This window comes from Rhipicephalus microplus, chromosome 8 (genome assembly GCF_043290135.1).
Source record: "Rhipicephalus microplus isolate Deutch F79 chromosome 8, USDA_Rmic, whole genome shotgun sequence".
NCBI lineage: Eukaryota > Metazoa > Arthropoda > Arachnida > Ixodida > Ixodidae > Rhipicephalus > Rhipicephalus microplus.
In genome coordinates this window covers 108,033,168-108,055,406 of record NC_134707.1, presented here as the reverse complement: position 1 = coordinate 108,055,406, position 22,239 = coordinate 108,033,168, and the positions used below count along the sequence as shown (strand labels likewise).

General features: G+C 44.4%; 1 protein-coding gene across 4 annotated transcripts; it reads left to right on the top strand.

Annotated features, from left to right (window-relative positions):
- Positions 1–276: 276 nt before the first annotated feature.
- Positions 277–21,607, top strand: LOC119165107 (uncharacterized). 4 transcript variants are annotated; one of them, XM_075872465.1, is made up of 5 exons: positions 277–440; positions 556–597; positions 10,615–10,701; positions 12,480–14,021; positions 20,596–21,607. In XM_075872465.1, the coding sequence occupies exons 1-5, from the start codon at positions 414–416 to the stop codon at positions 21,379–21,381; spliced, it is 2,484 nt and encodes an 827-aa protein (XP_075728580.1). In that variant the 5' UTR covers positions 277–413; the 3' UTR covers positions 21,382–21,607. The 4 variants fall into 4 exon arrangements, with proteins under 4 accessions (XP_075728580.1, XP_075728579.1, XP_075728578.1 ...); XM_075872464.1 differs by having other exon boundaries at positions 12,477–14,021; XM_075872463.1 differs by having other exon boundaries at positions 10,612–10,701.
- Positions 21,608–22,239: the final 632 nt, after the last annotated feature.

Sequence of the window (22,239 nt, the reverse complement as noted above, 5' to 3'; positions counted from 1 at the left end):
TAAATTAATATGTTGAAAGCATAAGCGAAACCTGGCAATAAATATCAACCGCCACATACGTACAAAACCAGATAAAGAATACGTTTTCACTATCGTTCCGGCAATACTGGGGTATCTACAACACAGGACAGCTATTGTGGCTTCAGAAGGGTGTTTAGAATATTTGTTGCTAACGTCACTGCGAAGATCAGCCAATAGTGACGTCATGAAACCGGCCCATACCCTCCGGCGCGCCGCGAAATATCTTTAATGATTTCACCCACACGTTCAGTCTTGGCGCCAGTCACTACGGAAGCCGCCCCAAACTATCAGTGGGTTTTCAGTAGTGTGGTTATTTCCACGACTGTGCCACGTATGTGCTAATATTATTTAGTAGGTGTGTGTACGAACTTCACTGAACGCTATACGCAACCATGTCTACTCGCCGAACCAGCCGAACGGTCAGTACAATGCTTCGTGGAACAATACTTTTGGTGTCTTATTTTGGGGGCATTTCAGCCATGACTTTGTGTCACGGCATCGCATTGATTGTATCTTATTCTATGTCTTTTTCAGAGGAAACAGGTAGCAAATGAAGTGGTGGCCTCCGAAGCTGCAGTAAGCACAACACATTGTCGTACTATACGTGATGGTAAATTGCTCGTAGAATGTTTTGTGGTCATACTTATGATATGCTGCCAGCTTTAGAAGGATGCTCTTTTGCGTAATCGCAAGACCGCTTTATCTTTCTTGATTGGTAACAAATGCTCATAGAAAGCTGACTCTTTCGCTTCCACCATGAGACCTGGGCTCACTGTGTTCCGACGTAGGGTAGCCTATGGCTGCGATGACCTGGTGAAAACTGAACATTGATGCTGAGAGGGGCCATACTGTGTATTATGTTTTGCTGAAACTTTCGACAGCATATTTTGCCAGGTTGTGCACTCTTGCTGGGCTTATCAGCAGTGTCGCATCGCTTACTACCAGCATATGCTTCGACTAAGTTGGTGCAGCTGGCGGCAAAATACATCCAGTAAAACCCGGTAATATTTTCACAAAACAGTTCAGGACGTGGTATCTTCAGCAAGCGCGCCGTGCTACCTAGTATTCTCGGATAGGCGTATGCTTGGGCCACACACACACACACACACACACACACACACACACACACACACACACACACACACACACACACACACACACACACACACACACACACACACACACACACACACACACACACACACACACACACACACACACACACACACACACACACACACACACACACACACACACACACACACACACACACACACACACACACACACACACACACACACACACACACACACACACACACACACACACACACACACACACACACACACACACACACACACACACACACACACACACACACACACACACACACACACACACACACACACACACACACACACACACACACACACACACACACACACACACACACACACACACACACACACACACACACACACACACACACACACACACACACACACACACACACACACACACACACACACACACACACACAAAACAAGCTGTTTGCTTCTCTTAGCGCCGCGACAATACGTCAGTGCGGAATCGGGGCCAGTATAGCTACAGCGTGTTTGCGTTTCATGCAGCAGAATATGTAGGCAACCGCGTAGTCCTTGTGGCACGACCTTAGCCTATTTTTATGAACTTTCAATCTTTAAGCAATGAAACTAAACAAAGTACTAATTTGTTAATTCGACGTGACCACTTTCATCAGCATTGACATGCATATTTCGATTACTGTTACGAACACCAAGGTAATTTTCACGATGTGCAACGGGGTTCACTAATCTAGCGCTATCCACTTCACTACGTGCGCTTTAATAAACGTGTCGTGTGATATCCGCTTTTACGCATTGTATAATATTCTGATTTTTTTTGGTTGTCTCGTGACTCGTAATATAATTACTTGTGCTTCAGGAACTCTAGCATGATTCAATAAGCGGGTGGTGTAGAGTGGCGTTGCCAGATTTTCGCTTCGGCAAGCGCTCTCGGCAAACCGTTACCAAACAGCCAGTTTCTATGACTAATGAGCTAGCTAATGATACCTCTTTGAATGGTACAATTGCCGAATAATGTCAATACACGCGCGCGGACGTATGCTGAATCACGTGCGAGCGCGCGTTGAGAACGTCCGAGACCGCATCCGCAGTGCGCCCTTTGTGAAAATTCAAAAAATTACTTTTTTTTAAAGTAGGGCTACATCAATGCAAGCCAATCGGGGAGTGAGGCAAGCTTATTTAGGGATAGCCCGCATGCGTGAACACTGGCATTGCTTTTCCACCGGTGTGCTCCACTGACGGATGGCCACCGACTATACGAATTATTTCGCGCACACCTTCACCACCTCAGCTGTCTTCAGCTTTTGAGGTTTTGCGCTGTGTAACGCATTTATTGCCGCGAGTGGTGTTGCATAATAGAGCAGCAAATACAAGTTGAGTCGCATTTGAGCGCACACCTAAGGCCACGCCCCCTAAGCGGTAAAAATAAATCACGAGTCCCTCACTGCGTAATGCCTCTTAGCACAGTTCAATACATAGTCTAACCAAATGCAAATTTATGAAGTGCACCCAGTTCGATACCACGAAGAATTTCCCAATTGTTGGAAAGTACCCTTTGCGATTCAGACTTGATTTCATGATATGTAGGGTTTAACGTTCCCAAACCACCATTTGATAATGAGAGACGCCGTAGAGAAGGAATAAGGAAATTCATACCACCTGGTGTGCATTAAAGTTCGCCGAAATCTGAGCACATTTGCACACAGCATTTTCGCTTCCATCGAAAATGCAGCCACCACAGCCGGGGTTCGATCCAGCGACCTGCGGGTCAGCAGCCGGGTACTTTAGCCGCTAGACCACCACGGCGGGGCTACGATTCAGGGCTGTACACAACGACCATGATACCTTGTTTGTTATTCCTAAAAAAAACGACGAATTTTTCAAATCTAGAGAATAGATGTCACGCCAAGCATGCAGAGGGAAAGTGATGGTGTCGAAACTTACGGAATTTATACGTTTCATTTAAAAATGCTATGAAATGAGAATAAAGAGAACTAAAAGTGTTAAAAGTCCCATATGTTTTACATAACCAGTTTCATGCAGTCACGTAGCGACCCTAACATGAGTATTAGTAGCATAAAAATCGGCAACTTGATATTTAGCGCTCGTGCTCACGAACACAGTAGCAATGTCTATAGTATTCCGTAGACTAATATCTGTAGACGACTCTTAACTATACAGTTCACGTTAGCACGACGTGATGCCTATATCATAGTATTGTATGCATATTTCAATAAGAATATATAGCCAGCAGTGCATCCGTGGTATATGTTTATTACCTTTTATCACACAATTACCTCGGTATACGTTAATTTCCCAAAGCAGTGCAAAGTCCTGACGTGATTCTGTGGTAGCATACATAATTACCACGCGGAATTCTTGGGTTTGATAGCAGCTGAGATCATCATAGTTATTCTTTACATTCAACGGGTACGCTTCCGGCGCCAGATTTTCTACACGGTCTCGCATTTAAATTACTAATGTCTGCTCTCGCCGTTGCTGAGTTGACATATATTGTTAACCACGTGTGCAGCATACCCGCATCCCGCTGACTCGTGGTAAACGGGGATGTGCCCGCGTGCCTGCAGGAAAGCGTTAGCCAACGAGCACGATGGCATCTTCTCGTTATTTATGTAATTAGCTGTCAGTCATACTCGTCAAACCTTCGCACCTTTTCAATTTCAGCAAACTCTAATTTAAGGCGGCTATCATGAGAGCACCCACAAGCTGGTTGTGGATACGTAAACACGAAGTGCGTGCAGCCCGGTATAAATTGCGTCGCATTTAATAACGCAATGTATTAGCTCTGCGGAGCCCATGATGATTTTGATCGCGATGAATTTTTCTTAGAGCCCGTACTGAAAACGATTGCATTCATCTGTTTAGGTGTCCTATAAATTTACTTTCCTGAGGCTGTGTGTCACACCTATGCAGAGAACAAGACTTCGTGGTTGGCAGTTCAATCGCCATGGCCTCCAAGCAGATTGTGTTATGCCGTGAAAATTGCTTTCGTTATATCGTAGTTTATGCGTTCATGTCCTCGAAATTCCCCCTCCGCTTGTAGACAGTATAGTTACATACGTTAAGCTCATTATCAGATGCCAGTAGCTACTCATATCTTCAAGGGACACAAAGGAGAAACAATGACTTGGTTTAGACGTATGAACTGCGTTCTGACATCTATGAAGCTATAGCTGTCACTCTCACAAGTTTCGTGTTAGCGGAGAAACTCGAGGTTAGTGTTTCGATTTTTTTATATTCCTCACCAAAACGTTGGCGTGCTACGTCAAAAGTTTCATAGTTTATTTTTCAAATTTTCGCAACATCGGCTCGATAAAAATTTGGTCCATGGCACTCACAGGCGAAGGTGTATGCCACCGCCAATTTTTATTTAATCTGAACGTGCGAGCCTCACCCGCCCAGTCGATAAGCAGCACCTAACGAAGCACAGCGGCAAGAATAAATGAAATACGTGCCTGCCTGCGATCAACTGGTCTTCTTCTATAGGCTGTTCAAGGAACCGGGCCCCAGGACGCCCGAACAGGCGCTTACAGGCTCGGGTGTCCTCGCTCGCATGCTTACAGAAAAAAATGGCCAGCTATACTTAGTTTTTTTTTTTGGCTAGCAGCTACGTAGCACCCAGTAGACACCTTAAAAGTCTATGACGTCATTGTCTATTGCGGGAATTTTAAGATGGTGTCTTTTCTCGCCTATACCAGTACCTTTTCTCGCTTACATCCAGCGTTGTGTAGTGATAAAAGCGGTATTTCCGGGATTGTGAATTTGTACTTTATTAATGCGCGGAAGATCGTGTCCCTTTATTGGGGACTCTCTACCCAACCTTCATTACCTGCACACGGTGACCCGCATGTCATGCACCACCCTCGGGCTGCCACCGAGCACTGTTTACCTCCGAGTTTCGTCCAGTTGAATCACTTTGGCATCACACCTGTTGGAGGTTCCAAATTTTTATTGAGATTTATGAACTTGTACTTTCTTTTAAACGTACAGAGGAAACACAAACCATCGCGTCATGAAAGCGTGTGGACTCGTGGTAACATTCCCCATTCGGACATCACTTCGTTTTTCAAATCGGTACAGGCGACTCCTACAGGTAATATCAAGTTCACCTCGTGGCACGGAAATGACTCACTTCGTTGGTCTTTTAGAGGTGTGCATTGGTGGGACACTTGATGCGCGATCGCGGCGTTTGGTACAGTAGACCACTCTTGTGGGTCTGAATGGCAACAAGAGCACGAACTCAAGTGTATCATAATCCACGAAACACAGTTGAGTGCATGAATGCGAAAAAGAGCCCCTCCTACCACTCTGTTTTTTTTACGCATGCGTGGCGAACTGGCGCGTAGAACTACGCTTCTGGTACACTCGCGAGTGATGGGGCAACGCCACCTAGAATTCTTGAAGGCCTGCTCACTGTCGCCGTGACGTCACTCGTTTTGCCCGAGCGAGCGTGTGCGGGAGCCAGTGAATTCATTGCCACCATCGTCTCCCGTTACAAGATACGCGTTCGCGGCGAGTTTTGTATGCTCAACAGCTTTACTCTACTTTTCGCGTCAAAAAATGGCGCTGGTATAAGTAATGTATTGCACTTGAAAGCGTTAAGAGATTCACCTCTGAGTGACTTTTACCACGAAAAACTCAGATTCTGCGCTATTGAACGTGTCTTATATAACAGCAAAACATGATTGACCAACAGTGACGAAATCGAATAGGAGAAATTTTATTCATTTTTAATTACTCACGTACACAAGCACACACACGCACGATATCTAGAACATGCAGAAGTGTTCGTACTCATTCGCAAAGTTTATATGAAGTTTCATATGTACTCGTTCATGTCTTCATAGACACGAAGTTATGAAGAAGAGTGTGTGCTGCTGCTACAAGTATGTTATTGAGCACAATATCCGGGTGATGATTATTGCAAGGCAAAACACAATCTTTCGTTTCAGATAATTCACTTGCGACCGCCCCAAGGAGTGGTGTTTCGACTTTTGCTCTGGCCTCTCTCGCAGTGCTTCGTGCTAGCTCATCCATCTTAGGGCGTGGGAAAAATCTTAGTAATAGGTCTAGAATAAAGCTTCCATGCGCGCTTCTACTGCGCTGACGGGTCTTGGATCGGTATATTTTGTAGTGTTTCCTAAATATTCTGGCTTGAAGCACAGATCACACACCTGAAAATCATTTAGCGCTTTACCGTAAGTGTATACACGCATATAAATTTGAAGGAAACTTATCAGGCTAAGGTGCTGACGAGAATGGCGCAAAATTATAATACCGCAATAAAGTGTAGCAACACCCACACGAAATTGCACAAAACTGATGAACTAAGCAATGCAACATCAAGTCTTCCATTTTCTTAACCAAGTAAACAGAGATAACTCAAGAAGGCCGGGATGCCAATCGCCAATAGCAAAAAATGTGCAAACCCTTAAGGATAAACACCTGTTCTGAAAACTTACTGCCACGTGTGCTTATTATTTTAATATCATGACTTAATCTAACACGTCAGAAGCAAACATGACACCTTTATTTGAAGCAAGAACGGAACATGGTGGAGATGTTGCCAATAAAATTACTTAGTAATACTGAGTACATACGGAAACACGTACCTTTGGGTCACGAAGAAAACGGATGTCGACGTCAGCTTGACGAATGACCCATTCCCCTCTCGTTCTTCGGCTGTCCTTGGGAAACAAGAGCACTCGCAATCTCGGTCCCTTTGCCACGACCATTAGCCACGCAGCATGGCCCAACCTTTCGAATTTGCAGCCGTACAGAAGACGAACACCCCGTGCACGAAGCGCATCACATATCCACGCTGCAGTTCACGGAAACAGAAAAACACGGTCTTCTCGAGACGCCAACATGCACACCAACACGCCGCAAAAACGTTCGTCATGCTTGGCAATCCATGTCTGTCGAGCGCCCCGCCGCGGTGGTCTAGTGGCTAAGGTACTCGGCTGCTGACCCGCAGGTCGCGGGTTCAAATCCCGGCTGCGGCGGCTGCATTTCCGATGGAGGCGGAAATGTCGAGGCCCGAGTGCTCGGATTTTGGTGCACGTTAAAGAACCCCAGGTAGTCTAAATTTCCGGAGACCTCCACTACGGCGTCTCTCATAATCATATGGTGGTTTTGGGACGTTAAACCCCACAAATCAATCAATGATGTCTGTCGAGCGACGAGAGCAAGCGTATAGGCACGTCTGTGTAGTGAAACACACCGGTAAAAACGAAGTAACGTTCAATCCCGCGGTAAAAAGAGTGAATAGGTCTGAAATTATCTAGGTGGCACTGGCTGGGCACACTACAGCTCCGCTGTAAGGTTTGACAATAGCGTTGGCCTGTCGGTTTTTGTAGCCTGCTTTTCTTGAGGACGTTTGCCTGGTTAGTGGATAGTTAGGAGCGCTTTATCTGCACGTGCCGCTATTTCATGCGCTTTCACGTAGTTGCATGCCGCAGGATGAACCACACGACAGGCTGCCGTGAGGAGTATCGGCTGTCAAGAAAAGTCGGTGTATAAGTTGTTGCAACGTGCTGATTAGTGGTCTAGAGACTTACTATTTGTTTTTTAAACATTATCACAGCAATGACTGTGCAAGATGCGCGTTGCGGCGTACAGTGAAGTCGCGCGTTTCAGAATTCAAGGCCTAATTTATCTGTATTCTTTGCAAAAGCTATGCTGTGGCGCTCACTGAACGTTATTGCTAGGAGCTCTGCTACACGGTAGCGACTGTGTCGATGTCCTATTCTTTGCGTAGGAATTTAAATCAATAATTGGTTTAGAATCCGAAAGATTCCCTTTAACATCTATTTAAAATGCATACTTCGAGGCTGGTTATTATTGCGTATGGGGTCCCAGTCAGTTTTCTTGTTGTACTGATAGATTACCCCGCAAAGAACTTACAACGGTTAGGTCTGTTGAAGGTGAAACATAGAAGTAAGCGTGTACTCAGTTTAGCTTGCAGCGCTCCTTCAGAAGAAAGCAGTGGTGCACGACTAGATATTGCCATCTACAAAACGTGATAGACATGAAAGAGGGACATGTACCATCCTAAAGTAATTGGTTGTGCTTATGCCCTCATTTAGTTTCCTGTGTCATGTTTTTGAAGCATTTTGGAAAGCTTCCCAGCATGATGGATTACAGAGTATATTGCCGCGATCAGTTTCTATTCTTATTGTATTGATAGTGTCACGCGCAGCAAGTGTGCATCTGAAACGCGCTCCACCAAAAACGTGTGATTTTCCTATTTATTGTTGTACCATGTTTCATATTGGAAATGCGCCCCCCCCCTTTTTTTTTAAAGCAAGCAATTCCTTGGGTGCCGTGACACTTGTTCGCTATTCGCAGTGTGCGGCACTTGTTTTGCTTTGACTTTAAACGCAGGTCAGCCCAATTAAATACAGTTTTGTTGCGACTTGCTCCTCATCCTTTGGTGCACGTCAATTCATCGTCGTTTCGGCGTGACAATGTAAGATGTACTTCGACATAGTTGACCATTCAAAATTCTTGTGCGCCGTTCTGCTGCAGTGACATGAATCATAATTATACTGTTGTACACCCAAAACAAGATGATTACATTAACAAACTCGTCTCGGAACAACACTTAGGCTCTGTCATGTGCACCGATCAGTCAATTACAAGTTACAACTTGCAGCGCTCATACGCCAAATACTCGTTTTCCGCTTCTGTAGAGAAAAAACAGTAGCTCAACCAAGGAATATTTCTAGGTTGTCCGGAAAATATTACGGCAGACATAGAGACAATATACATTACTGATCAGTGTTCTGAGTACGTGGCTAACTCGCTAAAGCGAAGTTTAACTGTATGGCAGCTCCAGTGTACGCACCTTTTTTTATTTGGTTATCATGATATTGCCTAGGCTATCACTTGCAATACAAATTTCAACTACAGCCCGCAAGATACAGTTTCTGAATTTATTCGAAAAAGAACACTGGGAACATTACTGAGGTGTGTTATGCATCATATTTCATGCGTTATTAAAACACTGCGTTCCGTTATCACACCGTCATCGCTATCGCTGCATCGACACGGCGAAGTGCTTTTAATGGTTCAGCTACTGACTGCATGCCATCGCATCTCGCGGGAAAATGGGCTTCCATCTCCGGCATCTTCAAAGTTTTAAGTAGTCGAATGACTCATCCGTTGAAAAAAACATTTGAATACCTACCCGAAGCTTTTTTTATTGTGCATTGCCTAAGCTTTTCTTGATTGTCACCCTCACATTTATTTTCTTGCTTAACATCAATGTAAAACCTACGCCATAGTTTCATCTTCCCTTCTAGGTTTCCTTCTCACTTCACTGTAAACAGAGGGGTGGGCGCAAGTGCATTGAACTCTACAAACGTACAAATTTATTCGTAGTTATGGCAATTTATGGCTTCCGTTTTTGGAGATTTCCATCATATCGCATTGTCTGAAGACAACATAGTGTTCGCTGCGACGCAGCAAATCCGACGTTAGCATAAGATGACAAAGCTGTGCGGCAAATTGCAGTTGTAATTAATTGCTTTTGTGTGCCTTCGAAAACTGAGCTGACCTGCATTGAAAACCAACCAGGGCAACCCGAGAGCTTTATCTTGCCAGTTGTGTTCACTCCCGTTCGAAAGCCACCTGGTGTCGTACGGAAAATTCAGTGAACCACTATGAAAGCCCGCTTCAAATGAATGACGCAGTGATTGCGTCACGCGATATTGTCACTTGAGGTGTATACTGAACTTGTGTGGCCATTGACATAGTCGAAATGCATATTCAGCGTTTCATTGGTCTCTCCAGGAAGCTACATGTAAGTGTTCCAGGTTTCAACACATGTCAGTTAGAGTTGAGTGTCCCTGACGCTTGATATCAACCCGATATGGGACCTGTTTTTCATATTTGTAGGTATATTCTTGCGAGGTTGCCTTCCTTATCATAACGCTGTCAGCCGCATAACTGTTATTCTTCTAGTGCGTCGCATGCATGCCCAAAATAATCTGGTACCTAGTGCCACATCGACTACATAATTTTGAACCCTGGTTGATATGTGGTGGTTTGAAAAGTCATTGTTGCCTATAACAACAAAATAACAAATACAGATAGTCAGATATGAATTAAACCATTCAGTGACCATACCCTCGTGCAGGTGACGCGTTCGTTCTTTGAAAATTAACGAGCGAGCTTCATGGGAAGGTGATCTTCCTATGTGCTAGGCGTTCCCATAAGTATTGAAGGTTTAACCTCTTCTATTGCTTGGCCACTCAGTCGAATTTGGTGGGCTCAGTCCCAGCGGTGGCGGTCACAATTTGCGAGATGCCAGATGGGGAGCTTCGCGTTATCAGTTGACGTAAAGAACGTCACAGTGATTAAATTACCGGAGCCCTGCACCTTGTCGTGTTCTGTTGTCTATTTTTGTCTTTTTAGTTTCTTCTTTCTTTATGTTCTTTTCCGCCCTGTCTTTGTTCATCAGCAGCCATCAGCCAGCAGCAGCCAGGAGCAGTCGTCCACAGAACCCCCCGTCGCGGCAGGCTCGGAGGCACAGAGCTCGACCCAAAACCAGGTACGACTTTTGAGTATTATGCAGCTCTACTCGCCGCGTCTGTGAAACGCGACATATTGGCTGTGTCATTGTGCAAGCACCATTCTCTTCCAACTAATTAGGCCATAGAACAGATCAACATTTTTTAAGCTTAAAAACTTGCTTAAAAATCAATATGGCACGAACTTCAGGTGCGTAGCCTCAAAGAACATGTACTGGCAGGCATGGCTGCAAATTTTCAGCCCCACTGTACCGCTAAATATATAATAAAATGCCAGGTCATGACGTGCTAGTACGTGTGAATAAAATGCATACTTCACCAATAATGAAGACGTTTTTCTGCGAAGCGCATAAACAAAAAATACTTATAAAATCCAGGTCAAGCACCAAAGGTGTCTTTGTATCCTCAAGTAAATGCCGCCTCTGTGAACTTGAACAAAAAGTAACATTGGTTCATTAGTTTTAAAAACGCCATCCTCTTTTTGGACACCCTCAACATGGCTTTTAAAAAGCTAGTTTTATACTCTCATAGTATAGACTATAGACAAATTCATTGATATGCGAGTTGACGTGCTCTAGTTAATGCAAATGTTCAGGCATACAGAACCAAAGGCATCGTTGCGATCCCATTGTGTACAAATTATTATACAGCCTAAACAATTTTACAATTTTATGAAGATTTGGTGTTTCAACTGGGCTGATATCATAAGTTCATGAAGTGCACTCCTAAAATACCCTTTTATTAAGTGTTTCAGGGACTTTGTTCTGTAATACGTAATGTACTAAGGTATTTTGTAAGCCATCTGCATACGTAAACCGTTTTTGAAATAAATACCGTGTAAAAGAGGACGCATGGCTGTGTGGTAGAACACCCGCATTCCACGCAAACAGCCTCAGTTCAATCCTAACTAAGACCCGGAACGTTCGCTTGATTTTCATCTTTCTCGACTTTTTAGTAACACACAAGATGGTTGTTCACTCTCAACCAACGACGCTGACACCGACGTTGATACTGACGCTGGAGTTTGAGTGAAATAAGCTTTTTAAAGGCATCACGTGTAAAAAACAAACAGTTATGTTTGAATGTATTTTGTTTGTTTGTGTTCGGTTAGGGCGTACAAAACTTTATTGTCGGCGTAGGTCCTGAAACGCGTCATCTCCAATGGTCGTCAAACATTTTAGGGCATCTGGCAAAGCGATTCCCAGCAGCAAGACGCAACACAGTGAAGTTAAATGACAGCTAGTTGTCCTCTGAAGAAGAGTACGCGCTTAGCTTCAGGCGATTTCAAGAAACACGTAGAACGCGATGGCTATACTCTACGGGCGATGCCTTATGTCCAACGATATTGAAGAAGGCTGCTCACCAATCACTTTGGCAGCGGATACTTTTAGCAGTTTGCGAAGTGGATACATATGGATACTATTAATATATATTCAGTTGAAAACGATGTTCAGCCATTCGTGCTAATTTTAACAGAAGAGGTGGAGATGACAGCTAGCGTGTTGCTAATGACCATGACAGCTAGCGTGTTGCTAGCTGTCATGGTCATTAGAAGCTGCCACGTGATAAAAGCACCTTTTTAGGCGGTTCAGTATCGACTTATTCCGGAAAACATTCTTTATTGTGTCAAGTCTAACTCGAATTTTAAACAAACCACTAGTTGAGCATTAATTTTTCTAGGGAGTCATTTTATCTGTCAGAACTAAACTTCATTCACAGAGAACATGCCACTTTTCAGATGCCTCGGTTGTGTTCAGTGCTGAGTGCCTACGTACCTTTGGCTTTCTTATTTCAGCAGGACGAAGGCCCCACACTTACAGAATATGCCGAAGAGCTATCAGCTGCTGCTCCAAACGTCTTCGGCAAAGCGCTCAACGTCCTCGCCATGTTCAATGTTGCCAATGAACAGATCTCGAACATGGACCCCACAATGCGTCTGAACACAGCCTGTACCTTCACAGAGACCCATCCGGAGTGCTGGACCACTGAACACCAGCGGGCGTGGAACTACCTGTTGAACTCTCGAGGAATCGAGCTTGTTCAATTGCGGAGAGGTACATTCTACTTCCGCTGCATGAACGTGGATCCTGATGACCTAAACAAAGCGGACGACGCCAAGTTTCTCTGCTTGTGCCTGTGGATTTTGCGGCAGCATCGTTGCATCTTCCAAGTCTCCCTGTTAATTCCTGTCCTAGCACCGAGGCACCGGTCCCTGTTCATGCATCTGCTTAAGCTGACGAAATACGTGCACAAGTTGGAAATTTACGAAGATCCTTTTAGATCGTCTCCGTGTGATCTATATCCGCCGGCACGCGCGTCAAGTTCTGATTTCCAGGGCGATCCATGGGCGTACAAGCTGGAATGCCTATCTATGTTGCAAGAATTGGGATTATCCACTGTGAGTCTGAACGACGAAGATGGCGATGCTCTGATTCGCTGCATCGAACAGAACAAGAATCTGGTAGCCGTCATTATGATCGACGTAGAGATGAACATGCAGACATTTGTAGGAATCATTCACAAGGTTGTGAAGCTTGAGAAACTCCAGGACTTCCGCATAAAAATCACCGCCAAAGAACCAAAGGGAATGTTCGAAAAAACCCTTCACTTGGTCGGCGAGGCTCCTATTCTGTCAAGGCTCTACGCACACGTTGACTATGGCATGGAAAGCTTGCTGACTGGTCTGCAGGAAAACAAAACACTCGAGGAGCTGACCCTGGAGCCGACAATCACCAGGCCAAGTGTCCTGGCTGCACTTTGGGCCTTTCTTGAGAAGCATCCTTGTTGCCGACGCCTCAAACTCTGCATTGATCTCTCTAGAATGCCAGAAGATTGCGATGCCCTAAACAGTTTGGAAGAAATTATGCGTCATTCTCCTGTGCGAGTCCTTTTGCTCTCTGGATCTATCATCAATTTCGAGCAGTCATTGAGGTTTGCCGAAGCTCTAGAGGGGAGCCGTCTCAGAGAACTTCATCTGGACGGATGCCAGATTCATTGTCAGGCCGTTCCGGCCTTCATAAATGCCATCAAGAGCTTGAGGCAGCAGAAGAATGCGTTGTTCAAGGAACTCAACTTAGGGGCCATTGTAGGGAATGAGCAGGAAGAAAGAGACGTGTTCAGGCTCGTGACTGACGAACGTGTCAGACCGTGGATAACGCTTGCGCTGACTGAAAACGTTATGGATATATCTTTGCCTTGGGTGTTTCGCTCTTCAGAAGGAAAGGGCAATTTCACGAAGCTGTCGCTGTCTTTCAGTGAAAACATAGATCCAGATCCAGTGTTTCATTCCCTGAGGTACGCGGCATGGTCACTACAAAACCTCTCCATCATCAACACTGCGGTAAGCTCATTTATATTTTTCTACAGCATAAACAGAAAAGGACATAATTGCACAACAGTTCACGAGACAAAAGATGAATGCCTCCAAAGTGCAATGTGTTCAGAGCTATCTATACATTGCAGTAGGGTTGACAGCCGGGCTAGTTGGTACAAATTCATAATGGAATAATTGGAAGCGCAAACCAACGGGACACAAGAGAAGAGCCAAACAAGCGCAGAGTCTTGTTGTTCTCTCTCAAGAGCAATACGTTTCAAAGGCGTCTGCAGCCATTAGGAAAAACTTTAAAGACGTTTCTGATAAACCAGTTGAAATCTGCGCTTGTTTGTGTCTTCTCTTGTGTCCCGTTATTCTATCTATACATGACGATTAACTATCAGCCCAATCTTTTTGCTGATATTGTCTGATTATTTCCGTTAGTGCACTTCATAATGACTGGGCTTGGTGGAAAGTGCGTTGCGCTTGGTGTTCTGAGGACCCGTTGCTATTATAGACACAACCGTTATGTCCGTAGATACAAAGAGCCCCCACAGTTCGCACAAGCGATTCGCTTCGTTGTGGTGTCTGACAGAGTGAACTTTAAAGCCTTACTAAGGCTAATGATCTTATTAACACGAGTGTGGCGTGGCAGAAACTACGCTGAAAAAGCCGCATACAAGACGCTGCCCTGTCGCTCAAGTAAAAACTTTAATATTCTCCTTATGGGCCCTTCATGCTCGATGGACGCAGCAATGTTTTTCATTAAAACAGTCACTTTCTCCTCTATGTTCCATCCCTAAAGGTAGTGCAGAAAACTCACACACTTAAAAGGGGCACATGTGCGGACGTGTACGCAGCGTTTCTCTGTGACCACGTTTTTTTAAAAAAAATACGCTATCATATTAACTCCCCCAGCAAAACACCCTTGTGAATATTATACCAAGTGACCTTTGAGCCCCCGAAGTATTGAGCTGCTTCTCATCAGACTACGTTATGCACACTTCAGCAGTTCTGGCTTCACAATGGTGTATTATTGGTCTATTATAGGGAGGGGTTTATTTCTAAATAAGATTTACTTCTGATTATTTGTGTGCTTTCGCAGGTTGAAGTAAATAATTGTTTTAAAGATATCAAATAAAGCGAACAGGTAATTTTCATTATTTATTTTTGGTTGCCTGTTTCACACCGATAAATCCTCCCACCAGTGAAGATTCCAGAAGGGAGCCTTTTGTTCGAAAACTGTAACAGTGTGTTTTGCTTACTGTTTTATTTTACACGTGCCTGCACTTGCCCCTCCATTGTCAAGAATGACTTTTTAGGTCATAAGGCGCAATCCGATTCTCAATTCTAAGAACACTTACATCAGCAGCAGACCCGGCATGACAAGTATATCTTTTGTGTTTTCTTAAATAAATTAAACGCACGTGCTGTCACAGTGATAACGATTGTTTCGCTCTATACAACAAATTGAAGTAAAAAAAGCAGTACTTGTGGCTAAGTTAGTCTTTAAGAATACATTATAACAGAGCGTGAAACACATATAGCGAAGGCTAAAGACCACAAAGCGTCAACTTTTATCTACTGACCACTTAAGAAAACATATGCACATAAACGTGGTGATGTGCAAGGCTTCCATTCACCACTAAAAAATACTCGTGTAGCTACTACCACAACTCATGATATGTGGGATTTAACGTCCCAAAACCACCATATGATTATGAGAGACGCCGTAGTGGAGGACTCCGGAAATTCGGACCACCTGGGTTCTTTAACGTGCACCCAAATCTGAGCACACGGGCCTACAACATTTCCGTCTCCATCGGAAATGCAGCCGCCGCAGCCGGGATTCAAACCTGCGACCTGCGGGTCAGCACCCGAGTACCTTAGCCACTAGACCACCACGGCGAGGCCTACTACCACAACTCTGAAACAAGTAAACCATTCGACCAGAGTGCCAATGTGCCACTCACTTCTATGGCAGGTATTTCCGCAAAACGCTAAAAAATGATGGAGTAGCTAGAGAAGTTGCTAGTGCATTCTGTTTTTTGAAAGACAGGGACATAAATACATAGGCCAATCGGCTTTATGGCTTCTGGATGTAGAAGTACGCCGAGTTTCAAGAGCAACGGTGGTTGTAGATTGCCACTGCGTATGAACTGGTGTATGTGGTCTTTCTTAAAATATACTGCTGTTGAAAGCTGGTGCTTGTTTCGCCAGTCAAACCTGTACTACGCCCATAGAAAACTAAGGACTTGTATAGAACGCAGAAGTAAAATCGCTCAGTTGGGTTCAAGGTAATGCCAAATAGTCTTTCGGTTTTGTTGCACCTCCACACACAGCCACCTCTTATGAATTTCTAACAAGACGAGTACTCAAGGCATGGCTATAAAACACCAGAAATATTACGATCTCTTCTGAATTTAACGTATGCAGCAAATCCTTGATAAAACGACACTTGTGGGGTCACCAAATATTTGTATCCTCAAAAATTCGTATCACCGGAAAACGTGAAAAATCCGCACTTGACGGAAGAAGTTTTGCGTACATTTTCATACGTTTTTTCGCAGGCCAACAACGATGTCACGAACAGCTCCGCGTGATTGCTAGTAAAAGTTTCGGGCACCTACAATCATGTTTCCAATTGTCAATAAGCGCGTGTGTAGTGATAATGAACAAGATGGACCGAGGCCTTCAGCATTCGTTGCCACTATCTCGGAGGGTACGACCGAAGTTTTAATTCTTTACAGAGAAACCAGACGCGTAAAGGTGTGCATTGCTGAAAATGTCAGAAAAAAAGACGTCAGTCGTACTACACGAGTGCTGGCCTCATCCGCAGCCACCTGTGGTGCTGCTGTTGTACCATTTCCTTCCCACCAGTTGGCAGCACCATATCACCTGCAGAGGGCTTTTTCATGCATAGCTTCGACATTTCAGCACAGCGTAAGAAACACTAGCGACTTTAGAATTACGTATCTACGTACTTACTAGTAAAAGAGGATACTGCCTAATACTTAGGCATTAATCTCCTTTAGATATGCGTAACATTTACTTTTTGAACGACAACTTTCACAAGTATGAACACAGCCACCAGTTCAACATGACAGGCCATCCGAACATTGCCTAAACTTTGCCTGGTAGGGCTGAATAGCGTGACAGGCACACAGACACAAAGACAGACGAGAATTTCGGCCTCAAGAAAGACTATACTGTTTAGAATGGTAGGGACGAGTGCCCCTGATGGGCAACATGCGACGCGACAAACATGAATATAATGTCTTCGAACTACTTACACATAGCCAAGCGTGAATTTGTCGTCTTTTGCCACAGCGGGGAAGCACCTGGTCGTACATGCTACGTAGGGTACAATCTCACGAAATGTCATGTGTGTCCACTTGCAAATACCGTACACTACTACAATGCCAGTTCATGGACCTTGCCTGGGACCACGTACGAATTCTCATCGCCCTATGGAGGCGGAAATGTTGTAGGCCAGTGTGCTCAGATTTGGGTGCACGTTAAAGAACCCCAGGTGGTCGAAATTTCCGGAGCCCTCCTCTACGGCATCTCTTATAATCATGTGGTGGTTTTGGGACGTTAAACCCCACATATCAATCATGTTCTCATCACCCTGAAATTCGTAGGAGCCGTCACCGTATCACTGACGTTTTATTGCACATTATTTGATAACATACTCATGGGCCTCCTTCGTGTTCTGCCACTTTCGAATAATGGGAATAATAGCTTAATAATGGCGTCAAAGAATCTTATGTGGGGCCCCTCCATAACCCACCAGGCCTTTGCAACACATAAGGCTGCTACGTCGATCTTCTGTTACTTATTGACTTAATTATGCAAAAAAAAATCCAAGCGTGCTTGTAAAATTGACCAATAAGTGCCACATGTTGTACGCAAAAGCTTTACAACCTCCAGCTTTCAGTACGACATAAGAACTCCCCTGCTTTCCCACTCCCGTTGTCACTTCCTATTGGAAAAGCAAGATTTCAGTCCTTACCTTTTCCTGTAGCTTAAGTTTGAAAATAACGTTGATAAGCGGGCTGAAAATAAACATTATTGCTGTTGGAGCATGGGCTCTAATCAGTTCAACTGAATTTCACGTGGCCGCCTGCCTAACACAACTGGAAAATAGGCACGCATTGCCTGCATGGTTCTTCAAACATCTCAACAAGCTCATACGCAAGTTCAGACTTATCAAGTTTAAGAGATCTGATAGTGTAAATTTTTTACACTTTCTCTTCATGCTGCGGATGTGCTGGTGATTTCAGCGCGTCGACGTGGTCAAAATCACCGTAATGTTGCTGCTCACGACTTTATCTAGCAATGAATGCACTCCGCCACAGTGGACATGTATACTACGTGGGCACATCGAGAATAGGTACCCTGCACAATTGCATCTGTTCTGCAGGTTTTTAGCTTCTGCACTCGTCTACTGCATGCGTGCTTGAATGCGTAAAGACCTACATATCAAAATCGATGTATACTGCGCTATAGAAAACGTGAACGAATGGACGATCGGTAGATAAGGAGAAGCGCAAACAATGAACTGAAAGTTGATTGAGTATCAGGCCCTGAGTATATATATATATATATATATATATATATATATATATATATATATATATATATATATATAATATATTTAATCTCACAAGGAAACGTATATTTGCCGATATTTACGACGATTACGCGCGACAGCAATGCCTGGCACACTGGCGGGCTGAGACCAGTCTCTATCCACTTCGTAGTCTTTTCTTTCAGGCAGGGACCCTCTACCTCTTTATGCCCCAATCCCACTACTGCCTTGTGGCACTATATATATATATATATATAGATATATATATATATATATATATATATATATATATATATATATATATATATATATATATATATATATATATATATATATATGAGATCTAACAGACAAGGAGTGTAATGGGGAAGTTATTAGAGCAAATGGAATGTAAATAAGAAGAAAAGAGGGTGAAAAAATAGCCAGCCGTGAGCAGAAATCGAACCTACGACCTTCGAATAACGTGTTCGATGTTATAACACTGAGCTATCACTGCGGCCTTCCCTCCACCCACTTTTTTGGGGGTTTATATGTGAATTTAGAAGTGGGAGAGCCAGTCAGCGCCCTCTGTAGCCAAGCGGCTAGTGTGAAACACTCTTTTATGCGCATGTGTGGCGTCACGTTGCACGTGAACTTATTACGAGCGGGCAGCTGACCAATAGTCCCTCGTATACAACCTAATGACACCGAGTCTGCGAGTACGAGACCCTCGTTAATGAATAAGGGAAAGAAGTGCGTAACTAAGGGCTAGTTTTTCTGTGTTTTAACACAATAATATGAGATCTGTTAGATTTCATAATATTGTGTCAAAACACGGAAAAACGAGCTCTTAGGTACACACTTCTTCCCCATATATATATATATATACTTTATTGTGTGTGTGTGATGAATAAGCCTTTAGTTGATAGCCCGTGTTTTTTATGTCTCAGTATCTATAAAGCAGGAATCACCAGCTGGCCCGAGTGTCCACATCGATTACCCGCGTATCAATTTGGAATTGGTAATGCCACGTGTATCACATCAGTGTTGTTCAGCGTCCAAGCAGGTCGGCCTGTACGTACGCTGGGGAGCCGTGGAACGCGCAAGAGTGTGACAGACAATGAACTCATGTAGTCAGGGACCTGCTCAGCCCATTCATCTAAACAGAGCTTTCTCTGCAGCGCTACTCAGTTATAGCGTGGCAATGTTGCGGATATATTCTGCTTGTCATTTTTCTACGTCTTCCATAGTTGTAGCATATACTGCTCAAGATAAATTAGTTGTATTAAAGTTGCTAGGTGTCCGATAATTCTTTGATATACCATGTCAATGTAGCGTTAGCTAAACATGCCAGGGTAGCTACTCAAATGCAGTGCTGCCTAAGCAATCCCGCCAGTTTTTTTTTTTTCGTTTACGCTGTCTCAGTTTTTCTCGTTTATGCGGAGCTTTGACGCTTGTATTGTGGGTGGTTGGTACACCTGAATGACGTGATTAAGTGCTGCGAGTGCGCATGCATATGTTGGGAAGGCTCACTTTTGACTGCTAGTCAAACCACCTTCTAAGCCACCATTTAAGAAATTTTCTGAGCGTCACTGTGTAATAAAGTATAGGCGAGTAGATTGCGTGGCTGGTGGCGGTAAGTGTGACCGAGTTCCAGAGCGTTCGTGCCGCATGGTAATTGCATCCGGTGAAGCATTCAGCCTGTAGTTTTTAGTGGCGCAGTCGTGGATAGGTTGCTTGCCACGGCTGCAAAACACTGCCCACATACACCGCGCCGCGTAAATTGGCTGGAGCGAGGGATGCGACTCGCGAAGGGTTGCAGGGCTGCACCGGTGTCACCAATGGAACCAGACCGAACGGGTGTTCACCGAAGATAGCGACCATGCGTAAACAATTGCTCTCGCACGAACCGTGACCTACAGCGCCGGTGGCCACGTGCTTCGAGTTTTACGCTTCAAACACCGAGCTGTGTGCTGTGAAGCAGGGTTGTGGGATAACCTTGCTAATGCTTCTCGTTCAAATGCGCAGGAGATCAACACAGGAGGCGCAATGTTGTTGGCGGTCGTGATAGAGCGCAGCCACCTGCTCAGGGTTCTGCGTCTTCATGGTCCCATCTCCTCCAAAGGTTCCGAACAGATACTCGCGTCTTTGGCCAAGTCCAGAAGCGTCGCTCTCCTCACGATCGAGAATTGGGGCTTGAAAGACAATGTGGCTACCACTTTTGCCGACATGCTTCGCAGGAATCGCAGTCTGTGTCGGCTCGAGTTCTATTGGAACGACATTGCTGACTACTTGCCTTTCAAGGACCACTTTGTCCGTGGTCTTTCGACTAACCTGTCCGTAGTGGTTGTGAAGATGTACAGGGGTGAGCTTCGGGACGAGTTTCCTGAGCGAGATTTCAATGTCTTGCAGTACCTCCACAGAAACCAGATGATGCTCACATGGGCCGTGGCCGTCGCTCTTAGGGACGGCATGCGCCTGGAGGGTCGAATGATTGCAGATTGCCTGCAGATTAGCGAGACCTCCCTGGACTTCTATCAGCGCACCGCCGACATCTCGCCTCGCACGGCTGACAACCGCGTGCGCTTGGCTCGTATGGCGACCAGGACTCACTACTACGAGCTAAAAACGGCGTTCCGGGTTGAACTCCGCTCTTGGAAGAAGCCCCAAGCTCGAATAGCTGCCCAGAACCTGGTTTTGTCGATGCGGTCCGCCGTATTGAAGACGCTGAGAATGGAAGACGCGTATTTGGAAGATGAAATGACTGAATTCGGAGAGGTGCCTGGTGATGCGTGCCAATTTCAAAGTGACTAAGCTTCAGGATAAAGTGTGCACAAGAACTCGTAGCGTGACCGTGCATCTTCACACTTTTGCTGAACCCATTTGGTGGTTGCAGTTGGATTACAATTTGACACTTGTTTTGTGAAATGTTCAGCTCCTAATTATTTAGCGGGGCTTTAATATGAACTTATTTGTGTGTGCTTCTTTTGTGACAAATTCATTTCACAGTGAGAATAAACTAAATTAACATTGCAGGTGATTTACGCACTATTTTTGTTGAATGATGTGTGTTTGTGACTGTAGATGCTCTTTAGTGAAACAAAGCTATTTTTTCCTCGGGTAGCACAATTATCACTGCATGTGTTTCCGTCCACGAATATAAAAGAACAAAATTTCAGTGGATCTTACAGGCTGTTGCAATCTATTCAATGGGGAGCTGCGAGCGAGTGCAGTAGTTATTCAAAGTGTCAGCCCTTGTTTCTCCAAAATTACCTGTTGATTTTCCAAAAAATGACTACAAAATTATTATCTTAAACATAGAAACTGAACCTACGTTAGTGATGAAAGCTAACAGAAGTACTCAGCCACTCCACCGTCACGCACGTTGTTCAAGCAGTGCCGTGTACACTCGTACATAGTTTAATAGCTTTTCAGTTACTCCTAGGTGCAATTTTTTTATTTCATTTGAATATGTCGCAGCCCAAGTACAGGATTATAGTAGGAGTGGATAAGTTATGAAGAATTAAAGCAACAGAGCAAAAAACAAGTGAACTGAAGTACAATAGACCAAGGACCGCTCTTTCGGGTATGTGCCACCGGTGGTACATACGTCATCGGAGGATAGACCGACCCACACCCTAAGGAGCTTAGCTCCTAAAACTAAATTTGAAT